This window comes from Pongo abelii, chromosome 8, assembly GCF_028885655.2.
Source record: "Pongo abelii isolate AG06213 chromosome 8, NHGRI_mPonAbe1-v2.0_pri, whole genome shotgun sequence".
Taxonomy (NCBI): domain Eukaryota; kingdom Metazoa; phylum Chordata; class Mammalia; order Primates; family Hominidae; genus Pongo; species Pongo abelii.
The window spans coordinates 82469104-82489963 of NC_071993.2; the positions used below are offsets into that span (position 1 = coordinate 82469104).

At 36.1% G+C, this 20860-nt stretch overlaps 1 protein-coding gene across 2 annotated transcripts in view; it reads right to left on the reverse strand.

Moving 5' to 3' along the window:
* The window catches only part of CABCOCO1 (ciliary associated calcium binding coiled-coil 1), a 103237-nt gene continuing 82377 nt past the window's right edge, over positions 1 to 20860 (reverse strand). For both annotated transcript variants that reach the window (XM_002820915.6, XM_024253842.3), the window contains exons 6-8: positions 6148 to 6270; positions 5329 to 5469; positions 1 to 395 (exon numbers count right to left, since the gene is read on the reverse strand). In XM_002820915.6, the coding sequence (XP_002820961.4) occupies positions 321 to 395; positions 5329 to 5469; positions 6148 to 6270 (339 nt within the window). In that variant the 3' untranslated portion in view covers positions 1 to 320. The remainder of the gene's footprint in view (positions 396 to 5328; positions 5470 to 6147; positions 6271 to 20860) is intronic.

A 20860-nucleotide genomic window follows, 5' to 3' on the forward strand; every position in this document is an offset into this window, starting at 1 on the left:
TTGAAGATGAATAGCATTTATTAGTCAAAACATCAAAGGACTATCATAAAAGTAATTGTATTTTTATATATAATTCTCCAAACTCTTGTATACAAAATGTTCTTATTACACTTGGTGCAATAAATTCAGAGGCTGTTACGGGATGGGAGATAGCAAAATTGGGACCAATACTTTTCTAATTACTTAGGAAAATAAAAAGTGGGGCTTGGTTTTCCTTTCACAACTAAGTGATGGAGACACGGCGCTCCAGAGAGTCTATTATTCTGGCTGGTTTTGTTTGTTTCTGTGAAGTTTAGCATCACTCTTCTTGTACCGAGTCCTCAGGCCTTTTTCAATTTTTCTATTCGTGCATTAAAGGCCTCTTCCTGTATTTGCAGTTTTTCGTTTATCTCGGTCTGTGAAGACAATCATAAAAAATGTGGTTATGATGGAGCTATCTTTTGCTGCACATTGTCTTTGTGGTTTTGACATACTATAGTGCCTAAAGACAGACATTATCCCTCACACACCTTCCTGTTTTGCAGACATAGCTGTGTTTCAGCCTGTAGTGATGTGATAACACTTTATCATATTTCTCTGCACATTTCCAATGTATAGCATGTCTGCTATGAACAGGAAGTGGTATTTGGACAGCCATTTTTCACATAGCCTTGTGTTGGAAGATAGGATAATTTATCTGTATTTTCACACAGACTTTACCAATAAGCACCGAATCAGAATAACTGCTTTGGGCTCAGTTATTGCAGTGTTGTGGGTCCCTCCACCCATCTGCAATGGATGTCTGTGTCTCCTGTGTAATACATTCTAAATGAGATCCCAGGAAGCTTCTGTTGTGAAATAACAGCACAAATAATCTTACAATTAGAACAATTCCCATAATTAAGAGTATTCATCATACATTAGAACTCTTGGAATGATGCCACTTTGTGATATATTTTTGGTAAAAAAAGTAAGCAATTGCTCTCAGGTTTTGTGATTGCTGAGGTGGTGATAGCATTTTGCCTCTGGCAGTGATCTTCTGCGGACTCACATTGCTACCTGCACAATTCCATAAATACGTTCACATTATCTGGACATTAGTAGCCCTGGAAATGTCTTCCCTTTTTCACAAGGGATAATACAATTACCTACAGAAAAACCAGTGGTGGTTGACGTGGCAAAATTGATGTTTTTGTTCTTGTTTAGGTGATGTTTAAAATGTCTACCACTGTATAAGGAGTAGCTTATACACATACGTGTTAATAAATTCAAAGTTTAGATTTCTAATAGCTATAACATTATTTGAGGGCTTCAGGGTAACTGTACTTTGCAAACCTTTTATTATTTTAATTTAGATAGAAGACATTTAAAAAAATCAAATACTGTTTTAAGCCCAGATATAATTTTTCATATTTATTTACGAGAGTGTAACTATAACAGATAGTTGTGACATGTCCATGCTGCCTTATCTGATGAGATTTGATTTCACCTCACAGTAAGATTTGATATTTCTGGAAAGATCGTATGTGTGCCAACAATTCTGGGTTCAGAATTCACATAAGTATCAATCTCTTCTGGTTCAAGCTTTAGTAAACTTTGGGATCAAGCTCTGGCCTCTGGTTTCTTATCTTTTCCTTTCTTGGTGGTTGGGTGGAGGAGGCAAAGAGGGATGGAGCGGTCCTCCAGGTCACAGAGGAACTCTTCCTTTAGGATGCACTGACTCTAAAGAAATCATCATCTATGCATGATTTTAGGTAGGGTCGAAAGGAGCACTGGTCTTGGACTGGGAAGATCTAGGTACTAGTTCAGCTACGTCACCTTAGGTAAGTCATTTCACCACCTGGATTTTAGCTCTTATCTTAAAAATTAAGTGGGGGAATAGGATTATGTTAACATCACACTTTAGTTTTTGAATTCATAATTCAACTTCCAATTTTGTGATATACTTTACCAATGTTATCTTTCATTGTTATGATGTCATGAAATAATTAAAAATCTGTTACTCCTGCCTTATTAAAATAAATTTATGGCATACAACATATTGGACCACATAGGGATTAAAATGGTTTGAAATAATTTTACCACAATTTCAAAGGATTGGGAAGAATTGCTCCACTCAAACAATCAATTCTTCCCACTTTCTATTAATGTCCCTCTATGCCCACCAGTAATCTCATTTCTTTTCAGCTAAGGATTGATGTGCTTATCATCTACCAGTTTCTGTTTCACTACCACATAGGGATTTTACATTCACTTGGAGGCCTTTCTGGTATTTTACTGAGACAGAATTTATCAAAACAAGTGTAGGCCTTGGGAAAAGGTTCATGAAGGTGCACCTAAGAGAGTGGCATACTGACAGAGGTGAGTAATGTCTCAGATCTCCAGGCCTTAGGCTTAGTACTTTAGTTCAGTCACAACCAGCAGAGTTTGGATCTAAAGGCTCCACGTCTAGTCAAGAACAGGCTGTCATTAGCCGTGTTTCCTTGTCATTCTTCAGAACCTTGCTGAACAGACAAGCAATCCTGCAAATACTATGGTTGAGCCTGGTTCTATTTTTCTTTTTTTAAGGAAAAAAAAATAGGTTCAGTAGTCTCTCATTGACCACTTCTTTGAGATGATGTCATGCTCAGCTTTTCTAACCTGGAAAATTCAAGTTGACCTAAAAACATCTAGGGTCCCAAGATGGCAAACTTCCCTCAAAGTTTTTACATTACCCTATTGCTTAGACAGGGCCAACAGCCAACATGTAATGTAAGAATTTAGTGTTAGCATTCGTATTTCTCTGAAATGTAATTCTTTAAATATATTTAAGTTTGCTCCATTGGGTATAATTTTTATTACACAACTCAGGGCCAAAATAATTTCATTTTGAATGTATCTTTAAAATTAAAATGCCTAAACTATACAGGCTTAAAATTTTTGCTCTATTCAGTATAATTTTAATTAACATCTCAGGGCCAAGATAACTTCATTCTTAATAAATCTCTAAAACCATAAAGTGAGTCAATGGGAAAATAAGTGAATTAACATAAAAAACTTATGGATTCACACTACATTTTCAGAAATTTCTGTATTAGAGAAGGTAAAATATGCCTGAGACCACATAGAAAAGGAGTTTTGAAAAAAACTGTACTTAGAACATGAATTATTCACTGCCTTTTTTTTGCAAAAATTGTAATAACAGTATGACTTTTAAACAAAGTAGGAGAAAAAAATCTGTGAGAAAATGTAAAACATCTTACGAGTAGTGATTCATTAAATGTTCCTACAGCAGGTCAGTGTGTTCAAATGGCTTATATACACTGACCACTGACACATAGCTACCTTTGAAAAGGGATATGGCAGTTCTTAGAGCCAGGAACACTGGAAGGCAGGTTTTAGAAGTGGAAAATAACCTACACATCTAAAATAGGAGGAGGAATTTAGGTAAGCAGAGAGTAATTACCCAACTTGGAATTTGACCAAGACACAAGGGTAAACATGGAAAAAGTGCCATACCACGGGAGTATTAAAATCCAAAGTGGTCTGCTTGTGATATTAGAAGTTATGTGGTTTTTGTGGATAACGCTGGAATTAGAACTAGAACCCAGGTCACAGCTCCCATTCAGGGTCTTTTATCAGTTGTCAACCCTGGGAACTCTGGACAAATAACTTAAGTCTTTCTGTGTCCCATTTTTTCAATTTATCAGGGGAAGTGCCTGCCTAACTCACATGGAGTTTACTAGGATTACTGACAGAAAATACATAAAGGGGTTTGCCATCTTGAGCCATTGTATAAATCCACATCATCATTGAATATTTCATTGAAAAATTGGCAGTAATTTGGCCCAGGCTGATGTCTACAAATCCACTTACTGTGGAAATGATTGTGGCACCTAGCGATTCTGCATCCCTGTCCTCTGGTCCACATCCTCTCCATGCCTAATTACATTTAGGTGAGCAAGCTATTGAACTTCCAGGATGGCTTCAGGCCAATGGGAAGATAACATATAGACACACAGCTATCATATAGAATAGCGGTATAAATGCTGCAGACTGTAATTTTAAAATCATTTCAATGAATAGTTAAAATGTACGGTTCACTGCATGGAACACAGCTTTGGTAAAGACGTTTTCAATTTTTTGGGCCTGCAAACAATTCAGTTACTGTCTAGTAGTTCCTCGGCAATAATTTCAGAGCTGTAGGATTGCAAAGGAGCCCAGAGCCATGATTATACATAAACTATATTTAGATGAAATGTTATCAAATCTAAAAAGGAGATATGTTCTGAACTCAGCTTAATTCAACTGCTCTCTGCCCTTCTACACAATAACCAGTTATTACATTCATGGAGTTGTTAACAATAAAGCTTTGTGTAAAACGTGTTCTTCCACTATTTCTGGTAAACACTAAACACCCCTTATTAAGCTGAGGACTTTGGCTGAGTCTGTTGGCACCAAATCATTAAATGTTCGTGTAAATAGTGCAATAACATTTGATGATTAAACAAGTAACAAGGTATGCTTATGCCAAGCTAATCTTTTGCTCTTTTTAAATTAGTTGTTAATACAGTGGGCTTTTAATATATGATCTCATGTTCAGAAGACAACTAAATCTTCTCCTGAGATGCATTAATATTTTAAATATGCACTAGGTTGCCCTCCTGATTTATAGCCATTTCTAAAGAAATTGCAAATGTACTCAAAATATACATTTTACTTATTTAATCATTTGGCCTGAAAAATTATGTGAATTCCTATAAGTCTTTGAGTTGAGGTAGAAATGGCTGTTTGTTTTTTGAACAGAATGAGATGAGAAAGAGTTAAGCATAAACCTAAGCCAGTTAATAAATCATTGGCAGCTGCTATTCATACGGCTGCTGCCATCACCATGTCCATGTAGTTATTGGTGTAAACTGCTTAGCCATTAATGATAGGTCAAAAGGAACAAACTGTCTGAGAGGCAGTTCAAAGATCTGAAAGCCTTTAGAAATTTGGTGAGAAGACTTAGCTGAGGATTAAGGTTTGATCTTCAGTGTTTACCGTTTAGAAATGCATTCCAATTCCTTTTGCATAAGCAACGTTTACAGTTTGACAAGACATGAAGCCTTTACCATGTTATTTTTTGGGTTTTGTTGTTGATTTTTTTAACTGATAACATGCACCACACTAGATGCTGTTGGAAAATCTATTTTGTGATCTTACTGAATCTCTGATGACTCAACTGAGAATTATGTGAAGCTGTTAAATTGAACTTCGTCATAAGCATCACTCATGCTGGCAGTGTGGGGAGTGTTTATAGACATTAAAGTTAAGGTTGGCTAATTAACCAGTAATAAAGTAAGTGAGCATACTATCAATACTGAGTACCTGAATGCCGATTAAAATGTCATCTGTGACTTGATCCAGCACTGATTTTACATCTTCAATGGTGAAACCAACTAAAGGATCCATGTTTGAGGTGTCAGTTTCTGGCTGAGACTCCTCAGGGCCTTGTTCTTGATCCAACCTCTAGAATATTGAAAGTAAATAGCACTCAGGTGATTTCTAGAGCATTCGGTGATTTATATGGAACCTAAAACTTCTTGTTTTAAATTTATTTCATTTTACTTTAAGTTCCAGGATACAAGTGCAAAATGTGTAGGTTTGTTACATAGGTATACATGTGCCATGGTGGCTTTCTGCACCTATCAACCTGTCATCTAGGTTTTAAGGCCCGCAATTAGCTATTTGTGCTGATGTTCTCCCTTCTCTTCCTTGCCCACCCTCCAAACGGCCCAGATGTGTGTTGCTCTCCTCCCTGTGTCCATGTGTTCTCATTGGAACCTCAAATTTCTATTGGATACTTTTCTAGCAGAAACAATATCAATCTGGGGGGAGATTTTGATTTGATGTTACTCTGTATTTATATACCTATTCATGAGGGTTATGACAGATCAAGTCATGGTACCAATGTGGTGCCCAGGGGAAAGTGAAGGTGGAGATTAGGGAGGGTAGGGTGGAAAAGATTAAAATTGCTGAACTACCATCAGCGGACTCATCTTTGAATCGACAGTTAGAGAAATATTTGTATTTGGTTGGGAAAAATTAGAGGCAAAGAAAATGAAGAAAACATTTAGTTCGTTTCCTCCCACCCCAAGAGAATATAATGATGAGGTAGGGTGAATGAAAAGACAAAAAGAAATATACCTTCATTTCTGTATCCAATATTGTGGGGGGCTCTATGAATGTTGAATATATATCAAATGAGATTCCTTCTTCCAGAGGATTTGGGAAAGGGCCATATGCAGACTTCACAACCTCTATCACTTGCTGATGGGAAGAAAAAAGTTGAATTATGACAGAGCCTTTGGTGAGCAACCACAGTTTCAGTCAGTTCCGTTATATATGTACCATAGTTCCAAGTCTGTTATCTTTCAAGTGCCACATCCTTTGAATTTTTGATGCCATTGCCCTTTTTGTCCTCTAGTGCTTTTTGAGCTCAATTTCTCAAAATTAACACTTTGTTTTCCCACTGTCTCATTTCCTTTCTATACTCTGTGGTTTAGGATTTCATGTAGTATCTCCTCCTTCTTAACTGTTTTGTGCTTCAGTATTCCCTTTCTCCTGACTACAAGCCCTCTGTAGGTGGAGAACCAAGTTTTAGATGCTCTATGTATCTTCTCTAGTTCTGGCAGAGGATTAGGTGTTTAATACACTTAATGTCATCCTGATGGGGACTGCTATTACTCGGCAGAATGTAGCTGTTTAAGTGGCCATCAAGAACTTGGTGATGAAGACAATAAGGGCTGCAAAGATTAATATATGAAGGCAGTAGATCAGGAAGGAGATTTGTCAAAAACACAGAGGGCAAGGGAAGACTTCACTATGAGTATTTAACAATTCTTTAGCAACAGCGTGCCACTCAGAAGGAGGCTGATGGTTGGTTACCACTGGAAATGAAGGAAAAGGAGAGTCAAGGAAGCCAACTTTGGCAGTGCTCATCTCACTCTGACTCAGGGGAGGGAAAGGGGAGATGAGGGTATTAATAACATTAAACATTTGATTCATTTAATTAGCTGTTCTAATTCCATGTCTAATAAGCAACATTTGATTATAATTTGAATTCCCATCCCAATTGATCTGTAGAGACGTGCCCACTTGAGGGTTCTCGTTTTCATGCCTACTACATGCCTCATTGTAAACTGATAAATTGTTTTGCTTTATAGGAGCTTGTTATTGTGGCCCAGAGATGAAGCCACCCACAGTATGCTGACAAAGTCAGGCCCTGAGATTAGAGCTTCAAACATAAGTTTGAAGACAAAATTTTGAAAATGCATAAATTCACGAAATAATTATCATACTGTGAAGCCTGAAAAAACACCCAATAAAATAATAATGCATTCATTTTTAATGTCTCCACAATATTTCAAATAAATATTTATGTTACATGTCATCATTTAAATATTAATGTTTTTGATTTAGATAGGTTTTGAAATGCACTGGAAGCTAAGTTTTGTTTTTGGTCTTACAAATGCTTACGTGTTTTGCATTGAATTAATATTATTAATTTTAACTTGATTTTATACAAAGTTGTTGCTTAGTGTAACTATATAGAAGCCCCAACGTGTCCTAACTTTATAGGCAAAAAGATTTGGAAACCAAGAGGTTAAATGATTGGCCTAAGGTCAAATAATTACTTCTTGACAGGGCTGGGAGTTAAAGCCTGGTGTGCTGACTTCTTGTCCTTTGTGGTTTTCAGTAAACTGTAATACGTCATTAAGTTGCCATATTTGGAAATTATTGCTATTATCAAGCACTTAATTTTTATTCTGTTAGGTGACATCATTCCAGATTGTTTATCTTAAGTCAACTAAATGTTAATCAAAATAGAATATTGAGAAAACGTATCAGAACAGTTCTTTTCTCTTATGCACTTCCACGAGCCATTGCATTTTTCCTAAATGAGGCATACAATAATTTCATCTTCTCACGAAATGATTTGTACCTTTTTTTCAGCACTCTTGTTTTTCATCCTTCCCTTACCTTCTATTGCTCTTTATTTTACCAACCTAGGAAAAGGAGACGGCTAAACATATTTAGTGGCCTCTGAAACATTATAGGTAAAATAAGTAAGCTGCACATGGGAATCAGAGACAAGGGAAGATGATGAAGTATTTACTTAGTGGTATAGACTTTAATATACACTGAGGAACAGGAAGTTTGGAGTGGGGGTGGTGGGGATGAGTGAGACGTTGAAAAGAAGAGAGAAAGGAATTGAATGGAGTTTACTGAATTTACTGCAGGCACTGAGATAATCTGCAAGGTAAAAGTGCTGTTTTTAATGCAGTAGAATTTTTTCTGGTCTACTGTCACCATATTTGTCTTGTTGCTGAGCTTGGCCATACACAGGTTAGGTCTTCCTGCTCACTTGCCCTCACCCACTGCGGAAGTTCTCAACAGGTTGCCTCTCTAGCCTGGTAGTAGCAGATTCTACCACTGGCCCTTTTCTACTTGTACCCATTTCCCATCACATCATACACTTAAATGTAAGCAGGTATTTGTGTCCAATTCTTTCATTTCTTTCCCTCACATCCCTGTCCTCTGGATTTCTTTATAAGACTCATCTGAATGACTCAACAACTACCCAGTTTCCTGGTCTTTGGCACTGTGTGTGTGTGTGTGTGTGTGTGTGTGTGTGTACTGGGCACACACTTGGAAACTTGGAACTTCCCAGCTTCCACATCATCATTTCTTTGGTGGAGTGAAACTCCCAAGAACCCGAAGTTCTGACTGAGAGCTGAGCTTTTCTTTGCCTTGATTTTTATGAGTGTAGCCCATATAACTATTAATTTGATTTAATTGGTGCACAAAAACTGGGGGGTGAGAATTTCTTTTCTTCAGGGTGTTTTGCATACTATTAGTGAACCAAACCCTAGCTCTGTTTTTCTCTTTTATGAAGAATTACGTTTAGCTGTGTTAGTGAGATACTGCAAGGGAAAGAAATGTCCCAATTTCAGATGAGGGTAAATATAAAGTCTTTTCATTAATAATAATAAAGTACATTATCAAATATATGGTTTGAAATAAACTTAATGCCCAGAAGCATCGCAGTGATTTTTTTCACATTAAAAATGGTAGCCTTTCTAAAAAGCAAGTTTAAGGAAAATTAGAATCAATAATTGTGGTGAGAGCCCAGAGCCAGAAAATATGTTTAAATGAAACCGTCTGATGCAATAGTTTCTTTAAAAAATACAATTAGGCCTTTGTATTTTTTTTTTTAACAAAACCTCATGTTTTACAACATCGCTGGTTCTGTAATAAAATCTATTTAAAAACAGAGAGACATGGTCAGCTTTATTAAGTTAGATTTTCTGAAAGAACTTTATAATTTCCTCAAGTCTATGAATAGTTGAAGCAAATTAAATAAAGCTAGTTTTATAACTATTTTTATACATTCCTGTAGAATTGTAATTGTCTCATTTTTTTCCCTCAAAAGTCTAATATGTTACCTCTTAAATCTGGAAAAATAAAAACAGAAAAGGATCAAGAATGTTTATTAAAAAAACACTCCTATTTGGTACCCTGATTTAGCAACCTCCCTTTTTCTATATGAGAATAGCACCCATAATCTTCAGTTCAGGAAACAAAGGGAAGGCCTTTAAGTGAGTTGCCTGAGGCCTAATGCTGAGATTAAAAATCAGGAGTTTCTGATTATACACATACATCCATTTGGCCAAATGATTGGTTTTGCTTGACTTTCAAATACCCCCTAAATATTACTTTGAATGTAAAGCAATAAATGTGTTTCTCTTGCCATTTTTGAATGCTTGAACACAAATGGATATAATAAAAACAATCATGTTGTTCCATGTGAATGCCATTTATATTTTTTCTGATAATGAGCAGACCATTTGAACTAAGGTGAGTACATTAAAAGCTCTAATAAAGAAGAGAATAGATTTCTAAACAGAATAATGGACTGTTAAGTGAACATACAATAAATAACATCTACAGATGTGATTGCTAGAAAATTAGTTTTGCATAACTTGCCAATATACATTTCCCCCAGATGTTATCTGTTACATGAAAATTAAGTTAGTTATATTGTTCATTATGTGCACATTGCATTAGTGTTATTTAAGATGGTTTACATCTTTACTTGACTTGTGCTACAGTATTTAAAGTTGAATTGTGCTTAAAGTTGAATTGTGCTTTAAGTTGAATTGTGCTATGGCATTTGAAGAATATCAAGTAAATGGCTTTTTGGCATAATTTAATACTCGTAAGTATAAAATTTCATTGCTAAACATTATGTATCTTAAAAAATCAAGGTCGTTATTTACATGGCAAATAAAATCGTAAGAAATCTTTTAAAAATTTGCATATTCAAGATGAAATGGACATCTGCCATGGGAATAAATACTAAGAATTTTGAACTCTCTTGGAACCAAGTACAGAGTCAGTATGGATCTAAAAACATGCTTATAGGAATTAGACTCTGCTTCTAGATCTTACTATGTCTGAGAAGTGGTATAAAGATTTTATCTGAAAATTTTATCACTTCATGCTTTCTTTTTTCTATTTTCCATGTGAACATTATCAATAGTATGAGCTCTGATGTATTGTTTTACTTTAGTAATGCTTGTTTGGAGAAAGTATAGTGATTTGTGTGTAGTGTTTGTGCCACTAAAATCTATGACTAAGGGAATCATTATTAAATTATTAAAATCTATTATTAAATTTTTTGAGATATTAAATATGCAGTTGAGATTACAACTTTCCAATATTTTGAATAGCAGAAAGCAAGATAAATCTGCTCAAGCTTTTCTGAGCCACAGGCACATAGACGAAGTACTGGTTTGCTTTGTAAAGACATTTGTTTGGAATTGTCAGATGATGACTTCATATGTAAATCAGAACTTACTATAAAATGTCAAAGTTTCAAAAAGTAAACTTTATTGCAAACTTTCCTGACTATTAACTAAGGGAAAAAAGGCGCAGAAATTCCTGTAATGTTTTAACTATTTTCCCCCCTTGAAGAAAGGAATTACTCATTTGCAAGTCTAATTAAGAAGTACTTGTGTGGTTCTGGAAATTTTTAACAAAAACTTGCAACCCATTGCCCACAATATACGGCACATAAAGTAACAACATATGAATGCCACCTGCGAAATGCAATAAACTCTAGTAATGTCATACTGAGGCCATAAATTTTAAATGAAAAGAGGAAATTCAAAAGCCAACATTATCAGAGAAACTAATTAATCCATTTTTAAAGTATTTTTCTTTTGTGATAGGGCCATTATAAACTTCTTAATATACTCTGTAAATGTAGAATATCAATTCTGCTAACAACAGTCCTCCTCCTCCTTTGCATTTTTGACTTGGAAATAAATTTGCAAATGCAGCACATTAATTTTCTTTCCTATGCTTAATATGCAGTATTTACATTTTGAAAAGGTTCAAAATGTTGCCAGGCTTCTGCAGAGTATGAATAGACATCTAATAGCAAGTTCTATTTTTATCCACAGTATACTGGTAGTTTGAACATTTATAACTTAATAGAGCTTTGAGACCATCAGATCCACACATGCTAATCACCTAAACAGTGAACGGTAACACAGTACAACAAGTTAGGTCAGGAAATGAAGATTACCCATTCCAGCTGAAGCTGCAAGGAGAAATTTAAGTTGGCAGGCCACGGTCAACCAATTTGCAATCTGGCTAGGACACTCCAGTTAACACCTTGTGCCCATTTTTATTTATCTCTTTATTTGATCTTGTTTCGCTTGGGTTTCAAATAATCATTTTTTAAAAAGTTAGATGATTAAAGTAACTGATTCCAGAGTATTTTAGATGTCTTTTGACTTTTTAAGTGTACTCCTGCTTAAGGCCAATACTACAATTTGGAAAGAAATCTAAGTATTCCTATTTTAATACCTCAGACAATAAAATCCTCTCTAATGAATCAGAAAAGGAGCACCTTCTTGTAGTGTAAATGCAATTTAAAAGGAAAAGATGTTTTGATCTGGCCGTGGTGCAAACATTTCCTGAGGGATAGAGCAGTCCTTCAGATACCCAGATATTTTCTAAAGATGCAATAATCTGGAAGATATATCACTGAATTATAGGCTTTAGACTTGGCTCTATTCCTAACTGTGGGATGCTAAGAAAATCCCTAGGCCTCAGTTTATTTATCTGTAAAAGGAAGATAATGATAATTGCTACCTGGCTACTTCATCGAATTGTTTCAAGCACAAACTAGATAATGTGGATGAAAATGCTGGGAGTTCTTCAAAGGGAAAGTATTATTAAACCTCAAGGTGTATTATTATTATTACTTATAATTACTGTTATTATTGAAAGGATCATCTTTCTAATGCCATCATTGAAAGACAGACTAGAGTAGCCATATTGAGGATGCTGGTCCATGCTATTTTTATATGTAATTGTTAACATTGCTCAAGCAGCCCAATTAACTGGGAAGAATTTGTTAATGAGGACATGCCATCACTCTGTTTCCATATAGTGACAGTCTTTAAAATATCAAACATATATTCAGTATCACGTTATTTGAAGAGTTCCTTGGTCCCAAACAACTTCTCTTTTGAGACCTAGATAGAATGACATAATGAGGTAGATATGTAGCATAATCAGGATTAGGGCAAGCCACCTATATAGAAAAGGAGAGTGTTTACACCTAACTTTCCAATTAGAAAATCTGCCTCTCCCCTTCCCCCACCCAATTTATCACTCTCTTTATCTTTTGTTTTTCAGCTTCAAATATGGCCTGCGGTTGCCCTGATTGCATTCATTTTTAAAAGATTCCCTTAACAAATTTTGTCAAAAGTAGAGTCAGGGCTTACAGGGCAAACTTTCAACATGTCTCTCTTGTGAAAATGAAATACCGGAGCTCTTCAACTACTAAATTCAGCATTGTACTTTTGATTCTTAAATTGACCTTACCTTGCAACTTCCTCAGGGTGAGAGATGGAAAAGTATGGTTCCATTATAAATAGTTAAAAAAACTGAATGCTTTTCAAAATATTTTTTACAAGCCACTCAGAGTATATTTGTTTAGCTTACTAGGTTATACTCTAAACAGCATACCCTTGAACTCAGTATAAAATATTTCAAACAATTCTAATCATAGATTTTTGGTTGGTTTCTTCTAGAGCATTCTATTTAAAATTGAGGTTTTTAATATTTAAAAATTTTATTTTATGGACATTGCATTTTCATTACATATTATGACAGCTTATATGAAGATGAAGCTATTTCATGGGTCTCATATTAGAGAATACTCTTTTTGAATAAGTACCTATAATTTGCAGAAATCATATGAGATAATAAATTATAATGGTTAGAACAGAAAGAAACTGCAATGGAAGAACTCTAGGTCCTTGGTTCAAGTCTTTCTTTTTTTCATGCACTTCCTGTTGACAGTTGAAACTACCTGAATAGGAGGAGGCTGAAACTATTTGGATAAAGCTATCATGTAATTTACTTAACTTCAAAGCATACTGATTGAACTGCACTTCAGTCCCGAAGTCCACAATTGAAAGGTGGGGGTGAAACTTCTTAAAACCATATTCGTTTAGAAATAAAAAGCTTTTGGTGCTAAATTAGAATGCTTGTAAAGTGCTATGAAATCTTTAGAGAAGTCAACCTAATATTATTATTTCTGACCTCTTAGAGCCAAGATGTCTATTTTAAGTAATCTGACATTAAAAATGTGCTGACAAATATAGATTTAAAAAACAACACAGGAAGTTGTAAATCAGTTGGTAACCCTTAGCATCGAGGAAATAAGAGACCATGAAAATGTAGTCATTTACTTTAGTCAACCTCAGCCTTAATTTTTAACTAAAGAAAATTTGCAGAAAGCATGATGTTTACGTTTAGATATTTTATTCATAGTTTGTGTGTTTCCCTTTTCTCCAGTAGGCTCATAAATTATTACCAGGAAACATGTTGTTACAGTTATAAATATTTCCCTGTCTGCTTAGCTCTCCCTAGCCCCTACCCTTTTTTTTTCCTTTTTTATAAAAAAGTCTCACTTACTGATTCTTTAACCGTATTAGGCACTTTTCTCTGGTCAGCAGGCAGGATTTTCTTGCTTTGGAGGAAACTACTGCCAATTAGTCATATGTGCTTGGCATTCCAGAAACAGGACACTTTCAGTGAGCACCCAAGCCCTTCCACCTAGGCAAGGCAGCCTTTTATTCCATATATGGCAGATGTCATTATTTCAATGACCTAAAGAAGCATGTCTTCCCTTATACAGAATGGGTCTAGGTACTCTAAGTTTCCCTGGCTTTTCTTGAAATCTGAAATCTTAGAAATTAACTACAAAACTGATTTTGTGGACAAAGGTGTACATAGCAATACATGTTCTCAAAAGAGACCTTTCACCTACAGTCTCCGAATCACGCTAGTTTAGTTAAAAATAAACAAACTGAAATAGCAGCAGCTCTGAAAAATCTAGGTGGTATCTTGATTCCAGATTTGAATGTTCTAAAAATGTAGATTTTTTTCCCCCTTAAATGTGTAGTCAGAGTTCTGGATTGGCTCTGCTGCTCAGTTGAGAGTAGGTCTGAGATGTGGTTTCTTTGTTTGTAAAATTAGGGAGTTGGACTAGGTCATCTCTAGTCCAGCTACAGATGTTATATCTTATGTTACTAAATTTCAAGTGGCTTTTTCTCTATTTATACAAAACTCAAAGTTGCTTGCCTGTGTAGATCCCCAGATTCAGTATTTTTCTGTCATGATGTAGAAGAACATTTGGATTACACATTTAGTGCTTACTGGAATCATTGACAGGCTGAAGCTTGTCCATTTATTTTTCCTTAATTACCTTCTCCAAACCTGCTCCTCCTCCAATTCCTTTGTCTTTTGGTGGCATCACCAGCTTCTCAGTTACTGGACTCAAAGCCTTGCAGCTGTCTTCAGTTATTCCCTCTCCCTTGTCCCTAACATTAAGTCAGCCATAAAACTCATTGGGGGCACCTACTGATGCCTGTCCCACCTGTGCTCTTCTATTTTTTGAAGGATTCAACTCCATGTTCTTGCCTTCACAAATTTCGAGCTCCAGCTGTACTAGACTACTCACTCTTTCCCTGCTTGCCCAGTGCCTGCAGCAGAGTGGGTGCTCCATAATTGTTATATGGAAAAAAAAAAAAAAAAAAAAGAGAGAGCAAGGCAAAGCAAAGCAGAGCGAAGCAAAGCAAGGGGTGGAGGAAGCTGTGGTCTCAGCCCTGTCTTGCCTGTGCTGCTCCCTCTGCTGGGGGCGCTTTTCCCTGCATCCTGCCAGCCCATCTCATCCACCTGGACTTTCCACCCAGCTCAATCAACTCTGCGAAGTTTCTCCTCATCGCCCTTGTGCTCCCAGAGTATCTTGCTTATTCAACTTCATAGTATTTGTCACATTGGCCTTGAGTGACAGCCAGGTAGAGTGATCTCTCGCCATTGTGTGGAAACAACTTGAGGACATGGGGCACGTCATATTCATCTTAAGGACCCCTAGCTCAGGCCTTTATACACGGGGGGCATTCATTGGATGTTGAGTATTTCATCAGAGTATCTATCCATTCATTTAAAAATCTTCAGGGCTGCCTAGTTTGTTAGACCAGCTACAAGTCAGTTTAAATATTTTTCTTGAAAAATGGTAACACTTGGAGAAGCAAACCTAGTCATTGTATTGTTGCATCAGTGCAACTATCTGTATTTCGTATCAATGGAGCCCTAGAGTATTTGTTTGATTAGCAGAATGCCAAACAACCAGAGAGATTCTCACTTATTTGACTTCATTGATAGTTACTATTTTTTTGTGAGACATAGTCTTGCTCTGTTGCCCAGGCTGGAGTCCAGTGGCACGATCTCGGCTCACTGCAACCTCTGCCTCCCAGGTTCAAGCAATTCTCCTGCCTCAGCCTCCCAAATAGCTGGGATTACAGGCACCCGCCACCACGCTAGGCTAATTTTTGTATTTTTAGTAGAGACAGTGCTTCACCATGTTGGCCAGGCTGGTCTTGAACTCCTGACCTCAGGTGATCACCTGCCTCGGCATCCAAAGTGCTAGGATAACAGGCATGAGCCAATGCACCTGGCCCAATAGTTATTTTTAACTGACTTATCATTAAACTCTTTTATAGACACAGTGTAGTTTAAAACCATAAAGAGTTCCTCAGAGATACCACACCCCTCACCTAGCTCCTGATGAAAGTAACATCAAGAAGCAAATTTCTAGGAGGGCTGATAAGTTGCCTGACTCTAGGGGCCATGATTCACATTGCTTTCCATGAGCCTCCTCTGGTCCCCCACTCACAGTACAATGTGAAAGGTACCCACTGGAGTTGTTCAATGGGGAGGCCCTAAGGTCAGTGCTGGCCACCATTTGGGAATATAAACTGTGATGATGAAAAAAAAAAAGCAGCTCTCATTTATTGAGAACTTACTCTGTGTTTGGCATTGGGCTAGTTAGAAAGCACGTTATAAATAGTAGGTCCTTCAAGTCATACTGCACTGGGAGGAAAGGTTTTATTGACTCCATTTTTTGAGAAAGAGCCAAAAGCTCAAAGAGATTAAATAACTCAGCCAATGCCCCACAACTAGAAAATGGAGAATTCTATCAGAAATAGAACCCGGATCTATCTGACTCTGAAACCCATGCACCTAACTTTAGGGGAAGGTGCACTGTCACTAGTAGTTCATTATGGATTCCAAAAAATGTTTATCTCTAGTTTATATGTGAGGAAATACAGGTTCAGAAAAGTAAAATGACATGTGTATACTAGAGTTGTGAAAGCAGGCATTCTCTGATAAATTCAGAAAGAGAATTTGTTCACTGGTTCTACATCGTGTTGGCACTAACTACAGTGCATTGTTCCAAAATAAGTCAATGAAAGTCAGGAATGAAAGGTTGAATAGTTTTTAAAGATGGTAAGATATAAAAAGCATTGCGTGCATAAAGAAATCTGAGAACATGCTTAATTCATTTGTGTAAACAGGAAAGGGTAGGGGCATCAGTTTGCTTTTGGCCACTAAAACTGCATGTTCCTGCTCAAACAGCAATTTGTCCTATTTGTTATAATTGTAATTACTGTTTTCATTGGAATCATAGTTTTCTCTAGGAACAGGCATGAAGAAAAACAACCAATAACCTAGACAGTTAAAAAATACATAGAGGAATGAGGATGGTCGTGTGACCAAAGCTCCTGTGATTATTCTTCCACTGTGGGCTGTAATGTGCTTTAAATCCATTTCCATATTTTTAATTAACACTTACTTCCAAAAAACTTTCTGGAGGCCATTTAAATCACAAATGGGGAAAAAATAAATTTACTTTTATCAGAAAATTGACTATAGACTATTTTGGTGGCTTTTATTATTTTTACATATTAATGATTAAAATTAAATATAGCCCGATTGTTCACCACAGAAGGCAGTGAAATAATTTTCATGGCTGATATAATTTTAAAGTCAAACCTGGGTGAATAAGATATTAGTTCTGTTGTGGATGAGTCTCATTGTCCATCCCATGGCTCTGATTCCTGATCAGACCCATCTGTTTCATAAAAGGAATTACACAGCTGTATCAAGTTACTCTTCTAACAGAGACCCAGGGTTGCATTGGCTTTTTCTCAACAGTGGTCCCACAGGGCCTAGAGTGCTGCTTCTGCCCTGTGGATTTTAGGCACCTATTTTCATGGTTTGAATAATTTATTTTTTTGAGTGGGAAACAGAGAATGCGATCTTACTGCACGAATACTATTTTAAAACTCTAACACCAAAAAAGCTGTATCATCTGCTAGGTAAAAACACTGTCATTGTCACTAGTCAAAGGCATAACTGCAGCTCTCTGAGGATTCATGTTCATTCACAGTTCTGCAGCAAGGGTCACAGTTTCCTTGTCTAGAAAATGGCCATAACAGTGGTTATCCACTGCGTGTTTTCTTCAGAGGACTAAATCAGTATGTGGAAGGTACTCACACAGTGCCTGGCATGTAGAAAAAGCTTAAAAGTGTGAGGCTTTTTGTTTTTTAAATTTCCATGTCACATATTTATGTCTACAACAATGCTAAACAAAGCTCTCTGAGGGTAAGGACTTGGTCTGTTTTGTTCCCAACTTCACTGCCTGGCAGGTAGCTAAGATATAGTGGGAAAATAATAAATATTTACTACAGAATTAAATGCAGGAAATAATTGTAGTTTTATATGGTCAGTAAGTCACTATATATTGCTATTTTCCCCTGTTATATAGTCTCTTGATTAATAGTGCCAAATTTTAGGGTTTTTTTTTCCTGTATCTCCCCCTCTTCATCTCCCCAGTACAACCTATACATCAGGCTGCTCCTCATCTGGGTGTCCAATCCTGCTCCTTGGCTTTTCCATATTCCTCCTATGCTAATGGTCTTCCAAAAAGTGTCCATGCTAGATGAAGTTATGTAGAATGAATTGATTGTGGTGGTAAAACTGGAATATTAGGATGAGTATAGCCTATTATCTGATGAGAGAATTATTCTGGCCAAGAAAACTTTTGAAGGGTCGTTCTGGTTTTCACACTTGTATGAAGACAGCCTTGATATGAGGGTTTGCTAATGAAGCTAGTGAATCTGGCCCAGTATGTTAATTTACTTGATTCAGGGAACTTCCCAGTATTTATAAATTAACTCTGTACATTAGGCAACTAATATTTAGATAAGAAAATCAGAAAACAGCACATTCTGCAACATAGAACTTCAGCAGATTGAAGTATCAATCGACTCTAGCAAAGCTAACATGGTTTAAGTAATCAAAACCAAGCAAGGACAATGAGCTACTGTTGGGAAATTCTGCTAGAAACAAGAAACCAGGGCTAAAAACATTCAAATAATAAAGGAACATTGCAAAACCAAACCATAGCATTAATTGGCTTAATCTAATTATACAATCTACAATTAAGCCTTAACATATTTCAGATTGCTAGTATCATTGGAAATACCAACCAACTGATTATCGTCATTGCCCCAGGAAAAGATGAAGGTTGTATCTTTGAAAGATCTGGTGTGCAAGGTATGTTTTGAAGAACAGATAGACTATCAAAATGTTATGAAATGACACATTCTATTTCTTTAGCTTCTGTTTGTGTTAGAAGCTTTTTATTCTCATTCTGCTCAACAATGCTGCGTAAATGCTATGAAATGACTGGGAAGGTAATATTACCACACCAATTCTTTATCTAAAAAATACCAGTTTCCTTGCAGTGTATTTTGTTATAATTGGTATATTTATCTACTTATTGGTGAATAATTTCAGTTTGGTTTTAGACACAGAAATACAACATTATAACTAATTTATTCTTTTGTCAGATCGATTTTCTATTGGTAGAGCATAAGACATTTTATTATTTTAACAAGATTTTTTAAAAGTGTTTGCTGTTATATCTCTGAACTTCACCATCTTACTAGCATCTGTCAGATTTAATCACCTACAGAACTACCTTATAAAGATTACCTTATGAGAAAAAGTGTCATCTTGTGAGCTTAGGTGTGAGAATTGCAAAATAAAGCTGAGCTACACTAACAACTGCTGTGCTAATTTATTGTAAATTATGTTTTTTTTGTTTGCAGAGATAAGACATGAGAAGTGTTTCTATTTAAATTCATTTCCTATTATTCCAACATATACAAAACAGCTTTGCAAAAAACAGTGAGAACATAGAATATTCCTTAAATAGGCTCTAGTGACAGTGAAATTTATTTTCTAAGCTATTAGTACCAGTCATGTCACACCATTCTAGGTGCAGAATCAGACAGAGCCATTAAGACAAAACATGGATGCTTAGAACACAAGATGGAAATTACTGATTGTTGTGTGAAGAGTGATGATTTATATGATATGAACTGGAAATAATTGTGTAGCAAGCTGATATGCAACAAAGCTTTAATTCACTGGGCTGACACTGTAAACTCATAATCTGCACACCAAGCACCAGCCATGATAGGTTACAGCCATTCAGAATATATAAGAATGTTTTTTTCATAAACATTCTGGGAATCATAGTTCAGATGACCCCAGTAAAAACAACTGCAGTTTTTTACCAAGCTGGTTCTCTAAGAAATGTAAAAATCATAATGAGTCATTATATTATTAAAGTTCAGAACTAGGTGGCAATGAATCACATGAAGTTATCACCTTTAAATCACCAAGGAGAGCATAAATTGTGTCCTATAAAGCACTATGATTCTCAGTGCATTTTAAACAAGATGAACCTCTTATATAAACATGATTTTATTAATATATTTATTGTGATTGTTATTAAAACTAGAGTAAAATTAGTGCATATAAAAGTGAAGGGCTAATGTTGCCAGCCAGAGCCAGAAAGAGCATAGGCCTATATTTTGTAGACTCCTTTGTGTAACTCAGCCAATATATGTTGACCTATTCTGGTTCTTATGAGTACATGACAAACATGGGAATTTGTGTGATCCTTAAAAAAATGCATTAGCAGATAGGGTTTGTGGTAAGAGTCCCTCAAATCCATCTTGGTTTTTAATTCAAACTAAGATTTGAACTCTAGTCTCAGAGAACCAGTTGTAGGTCAACCCAACTATTTCATCTCCTCCTTTTTAAAGAACACTTTGGGTCTTTCAAAGAAAATGGAGTTGAAATACATCTGAGAAAAAAGTGAAAAGCCATCTTGCTGGATTTGCTGTGACCCTCTGCCAGTAAGCTTTATGCTGCAGCACATCACACGTTTAAAAGAAGAGTCTCTTGTGTTTTGCGTAAGATTCAGATTTTGGTTCAATTCAACTGATCTGTGTGCGTTCCATGTGCAAAACATGGCATAGGCAGGATTTCTGCCTCAAAAGAGTTACAGTCTGAAGGTGGAGTAAGAAGGCAGGGATACAAATGCCTGTACAGTTCATTTGTAACACTA